The following is a 22,204-nucleotide window of genomic DNA, read 5'->3' on the forward strand; positions in this document are numbered from 1 at the left end:
TGTCTGAGGTTCTTAACAAATGACGTTCCAAGATACACTGCAGCAATCATAATATAGCTATAATCTGTCATTTTCCTGAGTAAGTGCTATTACTACTAACATACTTGTTCAAGCACCGTTTCTTTAAGTGGCTCAGTGATTTAACTGCATGTTATCAAGATTTAAGAGTTGACCCAAGATTTGCTCTCCCTCCAGTACATGGAAATATGAGAATTTGCAATTGAAGAGATACTGCCATTGTCGCATGTAACTGGATGTGTGTGAACAACTCGACCTACAACATGAGGTCTGGCAGAGTAAGTCACTTGGTGTTTGTTTTGGAACAATTCTGATATCTTTTTACAAACCCAACAAAAATATGAGCTTAAAAAAAGGGAGTGATAAGAAAAAAAATAAAGGAGCTTTTCATTGGAATAGACTCTCAGATACCCCCTGAGGAATACAGAGCTTTTAGTTCCTCTATCTTGGGATGCAACACACATGAAAATCCCCCACAAAAAATACAGTTTCAAAAGTTACATTTTTTTTAATCTATGCCATGCAAATCATGGTGTATACCACAAAGAAGAGCTAACCCCGATGGCAATCTGCAAGAGTAGTTCATGCACTCTTTGAACTGATATGAATAACTGCTGGAAATGTGTGCAGTGGGACAAAATCTAAACCACACTCTAGCCAAAACTCCTTCTAAGATCTTAGAGAGAGACGGAGAGGAATGCTGCTGTCAGGCTCACCAAACAGGTCATCTGAGGACATGAACACGCATGTGTGAAGAGAAGGAGCATATGGATGTGTGCTGACTACCTTAATCAATTGAAAACACGCACCAAGCTTAACAGTCAATAAAGCAATACAAACAACAATAACAACAACAAAAATCTGATATAAAGCAGATGCATTCATGCAACCCAAATGTATGCACATGCAGAGTAAATGGCATCTTGAATCTATGAGGGAACTGAATGATGGGATCATAATCAGACTATAAAATGAAGAACTGACCAGCTGGAAACAAGTGGTTTCAGCTGCTGGCTGTGGTGTAACTCCTTCTTTGCTCCAGATTTTGAGATATTATATATTGATGAGTGTATCCATTTATAAGTAAAGTGTTGGGGTGCCTAAAAACATAGTACTATTGTAATTGCTTACTGCTTACCATATTGGAAAGATGCATAGATACATAGATGGGTTGTTACATTACATTCTTTACCGTGGTTACTGGCATAATGTGTACAGAGAAAGCCTTGTTTTATTGTTTCCTCAGTTTATGATAAAAACAAAATTATGACCAGACTTTATAAGACAACAAAATTTATGACCACGAAAGCCTGAATTTTAGGCTACAGATTATTTTTGACTTTTTTCATAACAAACCCTGGAAGAAACCAGTAAACCGGCAGTGCTTTCAAACACAAGAGCTTTTGTTTATGTGCAGAATGAACTGCTGAGACACCGAAATAAAATCCAAAAAGGCTGGCCTGAGTCACCATTTTATAGCTCTACCAAAAATTACCATGCTTTCATTTTATGCTAGTAGAAAAGTATGCTTGCACATATTTGACTACCCCATAGTGTGCCGTACCTACGGTTGACATCAGATTGTTTGGTCAAAACTTTTTGCAGATGACAGCATTCTTTTTTGGGGTTGGTTGGCAACCAAAGTGTACAAACCCAGCAACCATGTGATGTACCATAAGATAAGTTAAAGATGGGTCTGTGACGCACCCATCTCTTAATTGCCTTTAAAAAAAAAAAAAGGTAAGTAAGCAATCTCCTTTTGATGATCCCAGGAGAGAGTTTGTGTAGCCTCCATTCAGGAAGAAAAGGCCCTCTGAGGCTGTTACATAATCACACCTGTGGTAACAAAATAGTATAACCACCAGACAGGGAGCGTGAGAAGGCACTTCCTTCCCTAAAGCCTAGCTTCTAGACAAACATGATGAAATAATGAATGTGAAATGGTGGTTGTCTTCAGGCATCCATATGTGGCATGTATCGGTGATACACAGCCAACGCTGCTTTGATCGAGACTCACTTGGATCTCAGAGGAAAGAATAAAGGAACAGGAAGGGCTCTCAGTCCAGTGACAGAGAAGGAAAGAAGGGAGTGGTATGAACAAAGACACGGACACCAAGAGCACAAAAGACATCTTGCTGTGTGTGTGTGTGTGTGTGTGTGTGTGAGTGTGTGTGCGTGTGTGTGTGCATCTAATTAGTCTATCGGCTCAGTTTGTCCAACTCAGTGTAGTGAATCCTGAAACATACTGTGTTGAAACAGAAATGGGACACAAGCTTTTGTTATTTGACACCTTACCTGGTTCATTGATCACATTTACATTATATATGAATGCCAACAGAAAATATCGCCTCAAAGTCATAATGACCTGCTCCATCCTTTAACCTCTAATCAGACAGTGTAGTTGCAAACATAATCCACAAAGTATGAAAATATGAGATATATATTTTAAAATCTACAGCAAAGATCAGTTAGTGTTTTATAACATCTTTTGAGTTGCTGTCAGTCTGAGAACCCAACACAAAAGTCTCTGGATTTAGCCTTGCCTGGCAACTGTCAATTTTTCAGGACTTTAATCAGTTATCAGTTGTTGGCTTTTCAGATATCCTAGATATACTTAGGACTTCCTATTCCATCTGCATTTTTCCCCCCACATATGTCAAGACTGCATTGCAGTGCCTCAGAAACCAGAAAGCTTCCAATGCTTACACATTCTGCATATTCATACAGAAATCTTGCTTAAACATGTTCTTACCTGTCCATCCTGGCCAACATGCACCTGGTGAATTTGGAGATTTCCCTGAAATTGAGAAATGTCATGTCAGTCAGCAGCCCTATGTTTTAATATAAAGACTTTGGTTTAACTACTTTAAGAAGCTGAAATCACATTAAGTTAAACAAGTCATTAAACTATCTAAGCCAATCAGATATGCAGTGTGAAAAGGTCAGCATGATAGGTTCCTGCCAGTGTTTGTACTTGAGAGGAGGTGAATGGAACATCCATGTATTTTCATTTCTGGATAGAGTTCGACTGCCTGTTAACATAAAAAGAAATCTGTTTGCTCTGACATAAGTGCATGATTGTCTCAGATCGAGATATAGTGGCTATTAGAAAATCTCTAAACACCCACAGTGATATCAACAGGACCATTTTGCAAAAGGATATTATACAAGACACATTTAGCCATCCTCAGGTCTCAGCTGCTCTAGCTAATTTTATCTCATGTATATATGCAATACTGTCTGAGCTGCCATATGGCCAGAGAGCAGTGTAATCTCTCAAACAGCTCATTTCCTTTTTAAGCACACTAAAACCAATCCCTTTGATGAAAGGGGCCCGTTCCTAATGAAAACATATTCTGTGAGTGGCAGTTGGGAGAAGTGGGATTTTGTTGCTAAGCTTTGAACTCCAAAAAACAAACAATAGCATGGAATACGAAGGAGAAAAGAGAGGGAGAAAAAATCTGGGCTCAGCCACAAAGTGCAGGAAAGGCTTTAGTGTTTTCTGCCTCCAATTTACTCTGTCTCTCTCCTTCAATTGTGCATTTCTTCCTCTAAGTGTCCTCTAGGAGTAGAACCGAATAGGAAATTAGAAAAACACTTGGTTAAGGTGTCAATTGCTTTTGCAAAAATGCCGAGCTGTCAAGCATGTGTGGCCTGAATCATATACAGTATGTGATTACATGTATATATGTGTACACAGACTGGCGCCTTGAAATAAATCTCTCTCCCACATCCTTTAAAATCATTAGCAAAGATGTTGATGCGGAAATTCCTCTTTAAAAGTCGGAGTGGTTTGGAGTTAGAGTTTGATTTCAACTGACAGGCTGTGTGCGCGCATGCAAGGATGTGTGGTGGGGAAAATAAGCCACCTGGGCATTACATGAAAACAAAATTCAAAACCTTTTGCATAATCTGGCAGATAGCGTATATAAACAATAAGACATTCACTGATAAAACTTTCCTTTGGCTAAAATTCACTAATGTCTAAAACGTCTAGTGCAACACCAGACAAGCAGCTAGCTGCCAGCTAATTGTGTGAGCAAAACAAACATACAGGTTCTTGATAAACTTGTTTAAATTGCTTTACTTTTTAGAAGTAGACTAGTTTAGAGACTATAAAAAGCTGCTTGTGAGATTACAAAATTAAACAGTCATTGTAAAATGAATGTAATCAGGACAATTATTCCACACGTATGCTTTCTTATAAGACATTGTATATTATGCTAATCAGCAGTTCTCTTGCTGTAAGAAGTTGGCACTGAATAGATGTAATGTCGTGCAAAAAATTCATTTTTCAAGCATTCCTTTGTTTATAGTTAAACAAATGCAGTGGAAATCATACCAGTCCTACCATTGACTAGCTAAAATGAATAGAAGTGGTTGTTTTTGGTTGTTAATCAAAACAGGAGATTCTTCCACCTCTAACAAATATTGTGGATAATTTCAGATAGCTCTTTAAACAATTCAAATCACAAACATTAACTAAATTCAAACAATACGAATTAACATTGTGAACTTCCCCCACCACTAACATACACAGAATTGATTTTTTACCCCTGAAACTTAACTTTGCTTAAATTTGACTTAACTATAAACAATAAAGAAAGGTAGGTATCAGCAGACGGCTGACTACAACCACTGGCGCCATCGTTCTACATAACAGTCATATTCTTTTTAGACACGTTTAGTGAAGTGAATTTAATAAATCTAGAGAAGTGACTCAGGGTGGTTGTTTATTTTTCTTTTCCATTTTACAACCCCTCTTTCACGGGCGCACTTGCACACTAACCTCACTGTCCTGTGTGATCTGCACCTCCTCTCCTTGTGGCACCTGGGCTATGTGCAACTGCCCCTGTGGAATCTGAGACACACAGATGAAGATGAGGTATAGCTGAAGCTAGAACAATTTCATGAATATGATTTTTAAGAAATTAAATAAGTTAAAAGGTATGTTTATATAATCTTCATAACCCATAATAACAAAATTGCACAGTGGTTAGAAAGTCTTTTTAAGTTAATTCATCCTCTTTGGGTTTTCCCAGTCGTCATTACTGTAGAGCAGGGGTGTCGAACTCCAGGCCTCGAGTGCCGGTGTCCTGCAGGTTTTAGATATCAGCCTGGGTCAACACACCTGAATCACATGATTAGTTCATTACCAGTCCTCTGGAGAACTTCAAGACATGTTGAAGAGGTAATTTAGCCATTTAAATCAGCTGTGATGGATCAAGGACACATCTAAAACCTGCAGGACACCGGCCCTCGTGGCCTGGAGTTCGACACCTGTGCTGTAGAGAGATAATAAAAAAATTTTAAAAAAGAAAGAAAAAGAAAAAAAACCCCAGCTGTGACTAAAGCTTTCAAACCTAATGTTAAAGCTAAAGAAAAATAAGGAATTGACCTTCAATCCAAGATCAAGATCTACTGGAGATCACAGCCCGGGTCTGAATAGTAGTACGAAGGTTGAACAAGCGACGACTTTTAAGTATTTCTGTGTTCACTTACAGTGGGTGTGTGCGTGATTTAGTGCTTGCATTTTTTAAGAAGGCTTAGGGTCCATGGAGTGAATAAATGCCTTATTTACTACTTTATAGGACAACTGTTGAATCTATTATCTGTTACAGTATCTCTACATGGTTTGGCAACCTTTCCATCAAACTCTAACCCCAAGTGAAAAAAAGGGATGGAAAGATAGTTGGGACACTCCCTTGATTCTAGAGATATTGGAAGCTTAGTCATTATCAGACCCCATTTATCAATAAGAACAAAAATCATATCCTTTACAATGAGTACGAGTTGATGCCCTCAGGAAAAAAGGTACAGGGTACCAAACTGTAAGTTAAATAGCTTTAAATTTTCTCTACTGCCATTATTAATTAAAATTACAGAATGCTAATAGATGGAATTGTAAATTAGAGTTTGTATGCATCTGCTAGCTTACACGACATGTTTCCCTGGCTTGTCCAAGGTATATTTCTCCCAAGGGAGACACAATAAAGGCTAATCTAATCAAATTATTTGCTAATCAACTAAGCTGCTCTATTTTGGGTAATGTAATTTGATGATGACAAATTACATTGAGTTACTATGGAATGATGGTTGCAATGCTCAATCACTCTTTGCAAGTATTAATTTCTCCTACTGCATTAGGAGTACTAATAAATTTTAGGCTCAGCTGCAGTCTTTAATACTCAGATGTAAGGTTGGATGGTCTTCCCTACAGGACTAAGTTATCATATTGAGAAGGTGTTGCAATCCCTCTCTCACTCAACAATGCCAATCCTTGAGACCATTACTTGCACAATCTTACTCAGGCAGGCAAGTAGGGAGAACTCCTGACAATCTTTCTCTCCCACCTTTCCCTGAAAGCACTTCCTGCCTGTCTACCCTCTATTTTTTTATCATCTATTTGTTCCCTTCCCAGGGAAGTGGTCTGTCACGAGTACTGCCAAAACTATGCATCATGTATCATGTATCAAACCAGAAAAAGCAGAAATACTCATCACACTGTATTCACATAGGCTTATCAAACCATGTGTCTGTACAAATGAACTTTTAACACTAGAAAAAGAAAATATAAATTAGTTCCTTCTTGAATAACCCATCAGGACTCTGAATATGTTGACATTGTGACTCTTGGTATCTAACTCTGATCATCTATTCTGGGTGATTTCAGAGCTGAGGGAAATAAAAGATCCAGTCACTTCCTCTATCCGCCTACCTATAACACTGTACTGGGCCTGAACGCAACCTCTGACCATAGCATCTGTTCATGTACATCCCATGAGTCACTGGTTCACTGACATAATTTGCACTATTCCTCCAGAATGCTGTATGGGTAATTGTAGTGGGTGGTGTGACCCATTCTAGTACACTATGAACTCAGCTCTGAGGGCCTCTTAGATGAAGTACACACATGACAAAGAAAAGAACAGAGATATGAGCAGAAAGATTTTCTTCTGTTGTGTTTGCCAATCAATAAAAATGTTTTCTTATGAATTCAAAGAGAGTTGGGAATAAAAAATCTGACACTCACCACCTGAACTTGTCCATCTTCACCAATACGGTGGAACTGGACCTGCTGATTGGCCAATGTATAGTGCAAGGTTTGTTGAGTGGCAGTCTCAATGTGAGCCGTTTCTTCTGTGATTCCTTCCTCTAGATAAGAAAAGCAATAAGATTAATGATGCACTCATGTATACAGTAAAAACAGGTGAGAAATAGCTTTCAATGGATTCCAGGATATATAACCAAATTCTAATAAGAAATTCTGGATCATCCTAGGCCATCCACAGAATATTACTGTGTTTAAAATGTATCAGACACTTAAATATACATTAAAGACTCCAGAGAATCATCAAACAGATTCATGGTGTAGCAGCCAAACACAGGGTCTGGGGTTCGTTATCAGAACAGCAGTCTGAAACCCTGACCCAGACCTGGCCATCATCCCACGGAAATGCACAACAGCATCTACAGAGATGTCAAATAGATATCAGTACCCTCATCCAAAGTGGAGCCTGGCCGCAAAATAAAATATCACTTTCTCGTTTTCAATGTTTAAATATAAAGTAATAAAAGAGCTATTTACAAGAAGTGACATTAATAAGAAAAGTAGTCGGATTGCTTTTTTAAGCATGAAAATGAAGAAATTCCTTTTTATTTATATGTGTAAACATAAAGGCATAAATCACACCTTTCTACTTTTTGTTTGCAACATGAGGAAGAACTGTTGCTTGGGAAATTTTGGACTCTACATGATAATTGATTATTAAATATTCCAGTTCTGATTTATACAAAATGACTAATTTGTGTTTGTGATGTATGTTATTGGATGCATTCGCAACTAATATTTTTCATTGTACACTCTGGGGTGTTTGTGGCTCATAAAGGCGGGGCCTGACAACCCACCCCTAATTTGTGCTCATGGGTTATTTGGGTTTCCCCTGCAGTCTTACATTTCTCTGGTCAGAGGTGAGAGGTTTTGACTCACAGGGAGGGAAGGACTGCAGGCATTGTGTGCAGATTACAACCATCTGCAGAAACTGCTTTTGGGTTCCGGTCTTGAAATGGCTTTCATGTAGCTGATAAAATAAGATGAAGTAAGGTACTCTGTGTCACTGTGGTTGTTGACTGTTTTCACTCCTTCCAAAAAGCAGTTTAAAAAAATATGTGGAAATTGATTTAATTTACCCTTTGCTGCAAATAAGGCTATCTATCCAAAACCATTAAAATAGTAGTGTTTTTTCAATTCTCAATTTTGGATTCCCAAATTTGCCTACTAATATTTGCCCCAAATATCTTTGCTCCTGCAAAACACTGAAGTGGGATTCATGGTCCCATATATTCATCCGTTTGTATTGCCCTTAACCAGTGCACTCGCTGGTTGATGACATTGGCTGTCGTGATGGCAACCCCCAAACCACACGGTGGACATGATTTGGAGCAGTCAAGCTGAGGGGCTATATGAGGCTTCATTAGCCTGTGGGACTCTAACCACTGCCGACAGGTACCGACAGGCCAAGGAGAGTGTGGCTCTGGCAGCAGCTGAAGCAAAAACTTCGGTAAGAGAGGAGTTTGATGAGGCCATGGAACAAGTCTTTCAGTTGGCCTTGAATTGATTCTGGCAAACCATGAGGTGAGTCAAAAGAAGAAAGCACTGCTCTATCGTTCCCTAAGAAAGTCTATGCCAGCGTACTAGAAAGGAGAGTCCATCCGTTAGTCAAACCTTGGATTCAGGAAGAACAAACCAGTTTTCCTCCTGGTCAAAGAACTCTTTATCCTTTGGAGGATACTCGAGGGTGTAAAGGATGCAAAGGAGTTTAAGTCTATACGAGTTCTGGGTAGTGAACAAAATAACAAGATCACAGATAAAAGTGACAAAAATAAAACTTCCCCTGAAGGGTGGCTGGCCCCTTAGCAATAGGGTGAGAAGTTCAGTCACTTTGGACAGACTCAGAGTAAAGTACTCTATACACTGAAAGGATAGATCGAAAGGCCAGTAGAGGTGGTTTAGGCATGTGATAAGGATGCCTATTCGCTGGAACACTGGGGTGATTACACCTCTTGGCTGGCCTAGGAAGGCCTTGAATGAACTGGAGGAGATGGCTGGGGAGAAGGAGACTGTGCTTCTGTGCTTAAACTGCTACCCCTACAACCCAGCGCCAGATAAGAAGTAGAAAATATGGATGGATGGATGGATGGATGCACTTGTGTGCAGTCCTACAAAAAGTCAACATTGCCTGAATGCAATAACACTAAGAGTAGGTCAAATGGTGATTAGTTAAAAAGATGGATTGAACAGAAAAGAGAAAAGAAGATTCACTTCAAAGAGACACAAGAAAATCACAGATTAAAAAAAAAACAAAACAAAGATGTCCCCACTATGAGTTTGGACACCGTTACAAAATGTAGCCAAGGACCTGCAAAATGTCTAGCATCTACATATTGCCATTCCAGGAACTTGGTGAAAATCCTAAATATTAGCAGGTGCAATTAATTTAAAACATTTTGAAAATAAGGTAGGTGTGCCCAAATGAACTCTTTGATGTGATATAAATAATAGCAACCAAATAACAAGCTCCAAGCATCATCCAGAATCTGCATGGAGAATGTGCGTGGAACAAGTCACAGAGGGTGGGTTTATTACTCACCAAATAAAAATGCATGCATATTTACAGAGAACAACTGGCTTAGTCCATCTGTTGACCCGTCCTCAAACCAAACGTGACCTCATAATTTTGCTCAGACATACTGTGGCCATCACCAGTATTTACAAATCGAGATTGTGTGACTGCAGAGCTCTTTTAAAGATGAATCCAGTGGTTTCACTTTCTGCCCCACTGACACTGACAAACAGAAAACTAGTTTTCTAACTGGCCTATAAATAAAAACAAAGAGTGTGCAACAGATGTCTCCTTCTGCTGCAGTTTATTTTTACAATTTTGGCTCTACTTTGATCAGAGAATAATTACAGAAAACTAGCTAAATTTATCTCCACATTAAGACAAATGAACGTGTACTAGTGATGTTAGAAACATTTATACTTAGTTACAAACCTCTGGTAAAAAACCTATACTTTACCTGTGACTGTGTTGCGAGGTGTTCGTTTAGAGAAGCTCTTGACTGCCAGACTCTGACCACGTTGCTTGCGTCTCCAAGCAGTGCGACACTTTGAGTCAATGCTCTGCTTGATCCGGTACCAGTCTGATTCGGTGATGCCAAATTTGTGGAATAAGTGGCCTGCGGGAGCACGAAGAGGTCAATGTTACCTAAGGCTTAAATTAACAACCTAAAATTAGGGAAATATTCCTTACTTCATTTGTCTCGTTCAGTCTCTTTCAGTACTGATGGGAATAAAATATTTTGCTTTTAGCTTTGGTGAATTTCTGCACACTTAAATATTAACACATTCAACTGGTGGCAAGAGCATGAGCAGATTCCTCATTACTTAAGGCTTAATTCTTAACTTTTTAGAAGAATACAGTCATATAGCTTATACTCTCTTATGAGACTACTTTGCAATAAAGGCCTTGACACACTGAATGCTTAAAAAAAACATTAGGAATTTTTCAGATCCACATGCAAAAAATAGGGAGGGGGGGTTAATGAATACCTAAATAAATAAAATTGCACTTGATCCAAAAAATGTAATACTGCAGATTCATCCTGCTGAAACTGTGTGCTCGATGTGAACGGCACACCATATTCATACAAATTTTACACATCTGCTGTGTAAAAGCCCCTGATTTGCAATTGGTAGTTACTGTGTAGTTAAGGTAAATTGTCCTTTCTTTTTTGTTGTTCTCCCCTGAATGGGAACCATACATAGAACAAATAATGGCTCATACTTCAGTGACATCACTCTTCCTCATTAGCAAATGAACATACCCTGGAAATCCTCCCTATTTTAGATAACACTTTATATAGCATAGCTCAAAATGACTGAGCAAGCCTATAAACTTCTCAGAGAAGTGTTAACAGAGATCAGGGCAGAGGGTCATTTCCCCAAAAGACTTTCATAGAACGGGAGCCACATATATCGCCCCCTGGCAGCCCAAAGATAGAATGCAGGTTTAAGACACTGGGTTTGGTTTGACTTTTTCATCCCAGAAGCAATATTTACCTTTTACACTCTCTTTGGCCTGAACAAATCTACATGTAGCTACACACCCATGCTGTTGAGAGGAAATAGAGTCTGATCAGCCAAACTACAAGGCAGCAAAAAGGCATGATGGTGTGTGCTGTGGGGATACTTCTTTCTTACCTCAGTACAGCTGGCCAGTCATGGTGTGACAAGGTTGTGATTGTTGGATCTTTTTTTGTTTTGCCTTTTCCAGAAACTTACAGCAAAAGGTTACCAAGACATCCCCTAGCCAACTGGACAAGGTGTGGGAGGAGGGGATTTCTGACTATTTGACCATCTTACATGCAGTTCACAAAGAATATTAATTCTGCTTATGTCTACTTGCACCAATGGGGGATACAGTGGGTATAAACAGAACTCTGGAGCATAGGTTGCAGATAACTGAGACCCTTTTAACACTGTAAGAAGGGCCTATAGCTATATAAATAAATATTTTTGTCACAGGCCTTTCATAAATATCTATCTGCCTACCAGTTTAACCCTGACTCCACTTAATCAAGAATCAAAGAGTTTTTTGCACTGAGAGTGACTCCATTAAGATCTTTCTACCAGACATGTGCTTGTCATTTAGAGTCTGGTATGTTCTGAAATGTGTTGCACATTAATGCATGTGTGCAATGATGAATGGATGTTGTTGTAACCCGTCTTGGGAATACAGAGTGCAGTCTATTTTCTGTGTTTTATTCAGTGCTGCTTTGTACTAGAATGGGGACGAAATGTGGAAAGGTCTCAGAGAGTTCATTTATTACTTAAAATCAAAAACTGAAAAAGTCAAACCCTGACAGAGTGAAATTATTAGTATATAAGAAACCAAGAGGTAAATAGTAGTTACCAGATGCTCTCTGTGCACTTGACAGGGGCTAACTTTACAAACCCTCCCAAAGAACATATTTCACAGCCCATGCTAGTATGAAGCCCTAAACTCCTAATACTTTCTGAAAATGTATCAGTACCAGCAGCCTACAAATAAAATGTTACGGTCTCTCTACATGGTTTGGCAACCTTTCCATCAAACTCTGACCCCAAATTTAAAATGTGAATTTGGGGTCACAAATAGCATGTCAAATAGCTTGTCATGGAAGTATGTTCACTACCAGACCTACCACTACTCTGTCAAAAACAAACAGTCCCCCAAAAATTACCAGTATTAGATGGTTATGTTATCAAGACTCACAGCGGATGCCGTAGATCATAAGTGGGTCCAGCTGCTTCTTTCCATGTTTGCCCTGCCCAGAGAGATTTGACATGGCCTGGACCTCACGGTGGAATAGGTAGTCCAGCAGCGTCAGCGCCATTTTCTCTGCTGTACGACAGTTTGTGCTGATATGAAGCATATCAGCTGGAGATATTGGACAGCGAACTCGCATCTCTGGGTTGTTCTCATCTCCTAACCAGGTGCCGGCTGGATAATCATCTAAAGAACAGAGGAGGAACGGCTCTTCAAAGAGTTGCACAGATTGAGAAATATTTTACAGCAACAGCCAGTGAGATAATTGATATAATACGACAGCACCCCCATGTGGTAGTAAAAAGGAAGTGAGTGAATTTGTGTAAAACTTAGTATAACTGTTATAAAAAACCAGAATATGTGGTTTGGCTGTTTGGTTACAGTGTATGCTAGCTATTAAGTAAACCACATGACCAGTGCATTAGGCATATGGTAACATCTAACTTGCTGACTAACAGAAATTTTTATAATGGTAACCCAAAGTTGCAAATGAATGAATAATAGTTTGCCTTTGAAGGTGACCAAGAAATTCAGATCCCATAAAAATTATCCAATCAACAAGCACAACAATGGGACAATGTGGATTTCATTTAAGTTTGCATAGTTAACTATTTTCTCTTGGTTTCAGACAGAAAAACACAGTAACGCAACTGAAGGCATGAATAATGCCTAACAGCATCTGAGGCAGAAAAACAGGGAAATTAACACACATCAGCACAGTTTGCCATCTATTTAATATGGAGATTAATGGAAAGAGTCACGTTAGCCACATTAAACAACTAAAAACTGAACAAAACATTCAAAATCAATTACTGAGAGGTCTAAAAATGTCAGGGGGTAATTTACTGCAACTGACTTTTCCTTTAGAGAGTTGAACATGTTGAACACTGTGTACTTTTAGTGCATAATTGTTTTTGCTATTAGTGGGACTGCTGATGTGACATTGTTGAGGCTTTTGCTGTGAAGTCGCCAAAGATCAGGAAGTCATTTTGAAAGACAAAAAAAAAGAAAAAAAAAAGGCTTGAACACATGGCAGAAGTAAGTTTGAAAATGAGTAACATGGGCATTAAAAACAACCTATGGCTCTATGTAAGTAATATACTTGTCCTTTTCTAATTTTAAGAAGAAACTAAAGATATGTGCCTTTCTGTGCCTCTTCCCCAGCGTGGTCATACCTTCTGCATTGAGTGTGATGAGAGTGACATTTTGGCCTTTCTGTGCATTGCTTGATTGACCACCGTTGGAAACACAATCGCTGGCCTCTGAGCCACTCTCCTGTTCCTCTTGACTCTCTTCGGGGCCAGGGACCTTTACTAGGATGGTGTTGTGTCGCCTCCTGGTCACTGTGCTGCAAAGAAACACAACGCCCTGACAGATCTTGTTTGGCCAGAAAAACAGAATAGGTACACTCAGACTATTAGCTCAACTGAAAAATTGTGATAAGGCAGTAGCTTGACATAACTTGTGTGGTGGTGTGTTTGGACAGATATAACATACAGTATAATAAGTGTGCCACTCACTTGCTAAGCAGGTTCTCCAGAGGAGTGTCTTCCGGACTTGAGGGCTTCGGCGGTTCACTGCTCACAATAACATTTGTTTGTGGGACAACACTGAGAGCAAAACAAATAGTTTTCATTTTCATTTTCGTTGAACTTTTAACCTGCCTGCCTGACTGGTGACCAACATTAAGAGCTTACCATCGCACTTTGTTCCAAGTCTGAGTGGCCCCTTGAGGGGATCCTGCAACCATAGGAACCTGAATGGGACTTCTGGCACAGGGTGCCATGCTATCCAGTTTGCGTGCAAGGTTTTTGCATGCAGCATCCAGAGACTGTAGCTTTGACTCAATTCCCTCCAGCCGCTGGCTGATTGATCCAGTGAATGATACCAACAAGTTCTGAAAAAAATTCAAAAGCAAAATTAAGCTCTACCAACTACACATAAATGTATAACCAGTAAACAGTATATGGTTTGTAAAGAGCTGCTACCTTAATAAGAGCGATATCTTGATTGCTATTGTTATTCTCCTGGCCGTTGCTTAATTTCCTTCTTTTCTTCTGAGACCTTTCTTCATCATCTTCATGATTGTCCATCATGTCTGCCATGAATCAAAGGAAAAGACACCCTCAAAACAACACACCAAACCATCCTGTTAGATTTGACTTCTAGAGTGAAGGTGTACTTCTACTCAGGAGAAAAGTACTAAATGTCTGCTTAATCCTAACCTTATATTATAAAAAGAGTCTAATGACCTTTTTTTTTTTTGCAAATGAATCTTACCAGTACGATTTTCCTGGTTAAAGTCCTCCACTGTTATTTGCACAATTTCATTCAGTTCTTGTTCAGACATTGTTCACCGCTGAAATGCAGGAAGAACATGTTCAACTCAAAAAGACATTAAAATATTCATTTACTGATATGTTTATATAAATTAAAATATCTTTTTGCTATGTCTGTTTCTATTTACGCATTAGCAGTAGGCAATATGATTGTTGGGAATTTCTGTTTTCTTTGTATTATTGAATAGAATAGAATAGAATAGTCCTTAATTGTCATTGTACATGTACATTGAAAATACGGGTGCTCCATGCCAACTGCACAGGAATAAAATATAAATAGTAAGACAACAGGAATAAATAATAAACAGGAGAAATATACCAATTAGAGGAATATATACAAATATAAGAGAAAGGCACACATTGGAGAACAGAGTGCTTGGAAGTAGTGGAAAGGAACTGGTCTGAGTATAGAGTCCGTATGTGAGTGGCCTGAGTGATGAGAGTTACTCGGACGATGGTTCAGATTGGTGAGGTGTGGGGGGATAGTTTTTGTTAACAGTCTGAATAGCCCAGGGGAAGAAGCCGTTTGTGAATCCGGAGGTGTCGACCTGATTCAACTGAGGCACCGACCAGAGGGCAGCAGGTCAAACAGGTTTCTCAGTAGTGGCCCCTGCGTACCAAACATCCAGGCAGTAGGAGGGCACGCTCTCCACTGAAGAGCAGTAGAAGGCCAGCAGCAGCTTCTGGTTCAAGTTATTTTGCCTCAGGAAACAGAGAAAGTCCAGCCACTCTTGGGTCTTCTTTACCAGGGCATTTTTGTTGTGGGTCCAGGTGAGATCAGTGGAGATAAAGTGCTGTGAGGCAACTGTTGTTGTGATATGGTACCATTTTAAATAACACTCAATTGAATTGGATTGAAATTTAATTTAATCTCTTCACAAAATGTGCAACTTTTTGCAAATGAAACTCTTTAGTGCCATGTAATAGTGTCGTGCAGAGATAAACCACGATAAGGTATATTAAAACAAATCATGCACAGACACCTGTGGCTGCAGGAAGAATGCTACTGTGTGTGTATTTCCCTTCACTGTAAGCAGCAGTGAAACTGCCTTTGACATTCTTCACCTTCTTCGGTTTGAAGTCTATTTTCTTCTGTTTTGCATGCAAGGGAAGTATCGTGCATTGGACTCTTAAAGTAGCCAAAATGTAGGTAACCACAAAACAGTGGGTGAAGACGATGACAGAGGCCTGCAGCTGCAGCTGCATGCACACTGCTTTCACTAAATACACTAAATAACATGTGTAGCAGAGTGTGAGAAACAATTTAACTAAAGAGGCAGTGTTCCTCTCAAGACTGTTAAAACAGTACTGGAATAAACAACCCACTTTCCAAAGGTTTACGAACTGATGATTAGGTAATAATGCTGCATAAATAACAACCATATTCCTTTAGTCTCAAAAGCTGACTTTGTGTTGGCTGCTAAAGAACTACTACCCCTGGCAGAGCAGAAATGCAAAACCCCAAAAAAAGATGCATGAAAAATTACCCCGCTGCTTACTTGATTTTGAATTTATAGAGTCAACCACTTGTTTCAGGTCTTACCGAACATAATATAAAAGGTCATTTTTTCAAAATGATGATCGAATTTCGCGTAAAACAGACAACAAATCAGGGTATGCGTCACACCATGGCAAGTCGCAGTGATTTGAGCATACAGTGTGCCTCAGCTTCTCAGACCAATCCATCATTTGAAACATTCAGTTACAATTGACTGGCAGTGGTCAACATCCTCAAGTCAAGTATTCATGACAGGATTTCCAAAAAAGGCATTCGTGACCTTTATCTTTTACATTAAGTCTCAAGTTTTCATGACACATACTGTGTTTGTATCTGATGTTCTACAATTTATGCTCAAATACTTGGTTGGGTACGTTTGTGTGTGTGCTGTTAATCATTATTTTTGAAAAAATTAATATAATGTTATTAAAGTATTGACCTTAGCAGTATTCGTGTTGTGTGCACCCCAAGGTTTACTTATGTAATCTCAAACGTCCTCTTCCATTAAGTGTATCTTTATATAATAACCACTATGTTATCAATAGTACAACAGTAAAGGTTCTCTCCTCCAGTACAAATGTTTGACATGTTTAGTTAAGTTTTATCTTTTCTTGTCCTCACACAGGAACTCCATATTCTTAAACCAAGTACAACTCTGGGCTGTATAACAAAAGATAGATCTCTACAAAAATGCCTGTGTCCTGAGTAACACTCCAAAGTGGCAGTTACTACGACGGAATATTAGGAGCACATTAAAAGAAAAGCAATACTGTTGATCATTTTAATAATAAAGTTGTGGAAACGTGGAGATCATCATTGTTGTGTCAAGACAAACTGCCATATTTTCTATACCCTGTACAAAAATCCTTTGTTTAGATGAGTTAGTGAAACAAATTAATTAGCCCTTCTGTGATACAACATACATCCTCTTCATTGGACAAGAGTGAAACCATTGGCAACCTTGCATCTGTCCATTACCAGCCATTTAATTTTGTACAAACTCTTCTTAGTTTGTGTCTTTTTCTATCTGACCAGATGCATCTTTCTGCAGCATCTTTTTGACTTATCACTTTATACTTATCAGGAGATGAGAAATCATATCCTTCCTTGTTACTAAAACCGATTCTGAAGTACGGTTTCACTAACCCAGAGAGTATGGCAACTGTGGCAGTTTGTTTTGTGTAATGCCACATATAATATTTCTCCCCCTTATAATAGTATTTTGACTTTAATCTCAAAATGATCGATAATATTTTTTCTTAATGTGGTCCTAATACTCATACATACTCATACAGTTAGGGTTACACTATTAAAAAGCTACCTTTACACAACAAATGACAAAGTAACTCCCACAAAACTGTCAAATTCAGTAACCCAATAAAGATCTAGCACTTACACACTCCAAACTAATTTATTTTTGCAAGTTGCAGTAGAGTATTTGCAACTTTTGATCCGTGTATCAGTCCACTTGAATACATGTGATAAGTTGTCCTGTTTTGAGCCTTTATGCATTGCCAAATATTGAAAAAAAAAATCCTGTATAATTCATCGAATTTTAGCTGCTGTTTTTCATTTGTTGCATTGCTTTGTTTGCCTACTTTCAAGGTTTCCTTAGTCTTTTTGTCATAACTGAACAATTGCTTTAGTGATTTGCCTACATTTTGGAAACATTTTTAGCGCACTTGTGGAACAATTAATTAAAAAAAAAATTATTACTCCAGATATGCACAGCACCTCAATTAAAATGTGTGAGAGAAGGATCCATCTATTGTAAATACAACGCTTATATCCTCATAACAGCCACGAATAAACTAACAATCATGTTGTGTGTATGAGAAATGATATCCAGAGTCATGATCTCGCAGCTTTGTCTTCCTGAGTCATTTCCTCGTTTCCCAAACGTGGCAAAAAAGCATAGATGCATAAGGAAAAATTACAATAATAATCAAAGTATGACATTTTTATGTGGGCGCGTCTCTACGTGGCTAACAAAAGCATGGATTGCAGTTTAAGAGTAATAGTTTGCGCCATTACTTTAAATTTAAAAAAGAATAATAAATGTGTGCTTTGTCCTTAAACTTACACGAAGGAAACTTTGTTACTGAAGACATACACCATTTATGTAAGGGGGTTTATTTGAATGCTATGTCCAACATAAAATGAACGAAAATCAGTTTTAGAGTGGCTCAACTAAATTAAGCCCTATGTAAAACGGTCTGAAATTGCAAAAGATCCTGGCGCTTTTTTTTAAAGCAGGCTACCGTTACCTGTGATAGTGGCTAGCTATAAGGAAACGCGGTCGTACACAGCTGTTTCAGACAATTTTCTTTAGCCTTTAGCTGCTTAGCCGAAATTACTACAGTTTAGCTTACAAATATAAAGACATGGCACGGAGCTGGTAAACGTCTACTAGCCCAACTAACGAGCTTTAGATTGGTTAGTTAACTGGGCGGGGGTCTGACGATGCTAAACACAGGCGAATAAACGGAGGAAAACAAACTTGGAGCATCTATTTGTCATGTATCTATGTAATGCGACTAGACATACGGTGCAAAACTACTGTACTTCAGATATTTTATTTATTTTTCATTAGTTAATTAGCGTCAGCAGAATCATAACTAGCAGCTAATGTTAGCTGCCGCTACAAAATCGGATTTGAAAGCTTGCATGCTAACTTAAAGGAGACGCTATTTAAGCTAGCGTGGTAGTTAGCATGCTAGTTGGGCCTAAAGGCCTTTGGAGCGTAATGCAAGATTCGTTTAATGCTGAAGCAATCGCTAAATTAAATGTGATTTTGATGCAGCTTCTCTCCTCATTCTCGCACACAACACATGTACCGTGTAAGATTGGGTTATATTACCGTGTGAATGGTGAATTCTCGTGTTGTTTGTAGAGTTTCCGATAATGGCGTCGTTCCTCGCGAGAGATGAGACCTTGCCTTCGTGTGCTTCATACGGAGGTTTCCTCAACGCTCATTCAAGGGAGCTCAGTCTGCAGGAGACCGCTTGTCACCGCTGTAGACGCCACTCACAGACTGCACGACGGCTTCTTTTCAAGCTGTTTTATCTGAATCTGAAAAAAGCCGAGTTCCATTAAATTGTACAGTTTATTCGACTACTCATCATAATACCCCATGAAAATAAGTGCGCCAAAGCACAGTATCTTAATACAGCCTCTGTGGCAAGCACCGAGATTGGATAAAGGGATAACATGTTTGTTTAATCCTGTAATTTTTAAACGTCCACAAAACGTTTCTTACATCCATGGTAATCCAACTCCTCAGGATTGTTTGTTATCTTGATTTAATCCAAGTCTTTGTTTGCATCAGTAGATACCTTATAGAGTATACATTACTGTATTTTTGTATTTTGGTTTCCCAGTGATTGGAGCAAATGGGTTTATTTTCCTCTACATTATTTGCCCTTTTATGTAGATGATTTGGCACAAGAAATTAAGCAGGCCACTAACTATTGTTAACAATGTAGATGACTCTGATGTTTATTTCTGAGACAGATAATTAGCAAAAATGATAAAATACAACAACGAAAACAAAGCAAATTCAGTTGAAACATTACAAGATTCAAGGTCAGCTAAACGCAAGTGTATTTTTATCAAGCGTTTTACATTTACTTGTTTGGTCTTCAATGTAAATATAGAGGTGTTTATTATATTCAAATAAACACGTTAACTATAGAGCAAAAATAACACGTGCAAAATGTTGCAAGATAGAGAAGAATAACTTATACAAACAATATATTTTATTTTATATATTAATATCACAGAATATGCCAATATCTAGTATAGAGCATATTGCTTTGCACTAAAATGTAACTCTCTCAACAACTGTGGTGAAGAGGTGGTGAGTGCTACAAGTAAAAGCAGCAAATGACCAGCAGATGGAGCCACTGGCAGGCTCAGTCCATCTTTCAGCTAGGCAGGGATTTGACACACTGTTTTTAGGCATTTTTCTGTTCCACTGGGTAATACAAGAATAAGATAATGCAGCAGATAGTAGGTTATTACAATCACTAGATTAAGTGTCTATTAACTCTCCACATAGCAGTGGTTGCACTTTTCATCATTAAGAGCTGTATAGGTAGAGCTAGATAGCATTGTTTAAAAGGACTCAGATCTGCAGATAAGGCTCGAGGTTCAGTTCGTAGTACGAATGGTCATGCAGAAGGGCTGTTCCTGGCTGGAGTACATGTCTGCCTAAAATATTTTAAAAATAACATATTCTTATATGCACACCAGTGTGCTACCATGGGAGAATGTTCTGCCATACATCTCCTCTGATATGTCTAAAAAATACTTTCCTCATTCAACCTGGTAAGTTTAGATTCATATGCCTAGAAAAAGGTGTCAGTTTCCAGTGGTCATGATGAAAAATATTAGATCTTTCATACTGCTGTGTAAGGTCCTGCACTCTCCTTCTTTCTCTCCATCCAGGTATTAGACTTCTCTGGAAGAGTGGGTAATATAAGGTTAACCTACTGTCACTCATCTAATCAGAACTTGGAGTGTAAAAAGCAGAGAGGATATTTTGGTAACTTATGGGGATGTGTGTGCTTACTTTGTTTTCTGTTGGAAGCAGTATGCACCATACATGGTTCGCTCATTTCCTTTCCTTTTTCTTATTTTATTGTTAAATGTCTACTGTTTGTTTGTTTATTATTTAATTTCTGGGTTATTTTATGCATATAATCCTTTGTTTTATTCATTGTTTGGGCCTCCTCGATTTTCCTCATCATGTCCTAGTCCATTTAGAGAATGACAACATATCAGATTGTCATCCAGGGTCAGAAAGAGAACAGGAAACAGATTTACTGTATGAGCAAGTACTTCTTTGTGTTGCGGTCGTCTCCGGTGATTACTATTATGAGTGTTGCTGCCAGAATGTTCATTGTTTAGCCTTCATTAAATGTGGAGACGCTCACCCGTCTTTCTTAGAAAAGACGAGTGTCTTCTCAGTTGTGTCATTTTTTCCCTTTTTTATTTTTTGGCCTTTCTTGTTTTCGGAGTAATCCTTGGTGGAGATATCTGTTGGGTGTAGGCATTTCAGAGCTCCGGCTGTTGAGGTTTAACCTTTCAAAATGCCTCTAATCCAGCAAGCGCTAGAAGATGGGAACATAAAGCTCAGCTTAGGCAGGATCAGGGAAAGTTTGTAGATTGTGGCCAAAAGGATTAAAATTATACTCGCCTGCATACATCAAGTGGCTAAGTGGCAGATGTCTAGTTAATGGTGTTTTGAATATGGCAGCATCTGAAGGAAGTGTTTGCTGGTATTAGATGAGTCTATATTAGATACAAACTGCAGGAATGATGACTTATGCTGCATTATTCCTAGAAACAAGTGATCAGAAACATCTCAGTCCTTTCTTCTGATTAACCTCGTATTGTGGTTTATCCTTTAGTTTAGCTTTTACTAAATAAATACAGGACTTTTATTGAAACATGTGCTTTCATTCATAGTTTGACCTCCCTGACATCCCTGAAAGTGAATGGCAGAGAATGGCACCAAAAAGGGCACTAGAGATATTATTTTATTAGTAGATATTATCACATGCTGTTCACCATTGTCTTGTTAAGGTATGGATGAAGACAGCATGACCACCAGTGTTAAACATTTTCTACAAGGGCAGCAATGCAGTCGGTTGCTCCCAAGATAGTGTGAGATGAATATCTGCTTTTAAGGTTATTATGAGAATGAGAACCTCTGGAATTCTTGAATTTCTGATCTTAAGCATACTACAGGACATGAATAGAATAGTAATGATCTTTGTGGTAAATATAGAAAGACACAAAGTTGATGAGCTCAAAAAATGGACATTTCTTGGAGATAGGTGGTATACACTGGTTGTACTAATAATGGTTGGTTAAATCATATCACAAGTCATTTCAGGCATGCACCGCATGCCTGACCTTATCTAGACCTAGCCACAGCCATGTGAATGGAAATATCCCAGTACAGTGGATTG

General features: G+C 38.6%; 1 protein-coding gene across 1 annotated transcript in view; it reads right to left on the minus strand.

Moving 5' to 3' along the window:
* banp (BTG3 associated nuclear protein) overlaps window positions 1-19,340 on the minus strand; it is a 34,987-nt gene extending 15,647 nt beyond the window's left edge. Inside the window, exons 1-11 of the mRNA XM_063481185.1 lie at window positions 19,087-19,340; window positions 14,670-14,748; window positions 14,378-14,487; window positions 14,087-14,286; window positions 13,910-13,999; window positions 13,565-13,737; window positions 12,336-12,575; window positions 10,099-10,257; window positions 7,052-7,173; window positions 4,808-4,879; window positions 2,771-2,815 (exon numbers count right to left, since the gene is read on the minus strand). Of these exons, the coding sequence (XP_063337255.1) occupies window positions 2,771-2,815; window positions 4,808-4,879; window positions 7,052-7,173; window positions 10,099-10,257; window positions 12,336-12,575; window positions 13,565-13,737; window positions 13,910-13,999; window positions 14,087-14,286; window positions 14,378-14,487; window positions 14,670-14,739 (1,281 nt within the window). The 5' untranslated portion in view covers window positions 14,740-14,748; window positions 19,087-19,340. The remainder of the gene's footprint in view (window positions 1-2,770; window positions 2,816-4,807; window positions 4,880-7,051; window positions 7,174-10,098; window positions 10,258-12,335; window positions 12,576-13,564; window positions 13,738-13,909; window positions 14,000-14,086; window positions 14,287-14,377; window positions 14,488-14,669; window positions 14,749-19,086) is intronic.
* Window positions 19,341-22,204: the final 2,864 nt, after the last annotated feature.

This window comes from Pelmatolapia mariae, linkage group LG7 (genome assembly GCF_036321145.2).
Source record: "Pelmatolapia mariae isolate MD_Pm_ZW linkage group LG7, Pm_UMD_F_2, whole genome shotgun sequence".
Taxonomy (NCBI): Eukaryota; Metazoa; Chordata; class Actinopteri; order Cichliformes; family Cichlidae; genus Pelmatolapia; species Pelmatolapia mariae.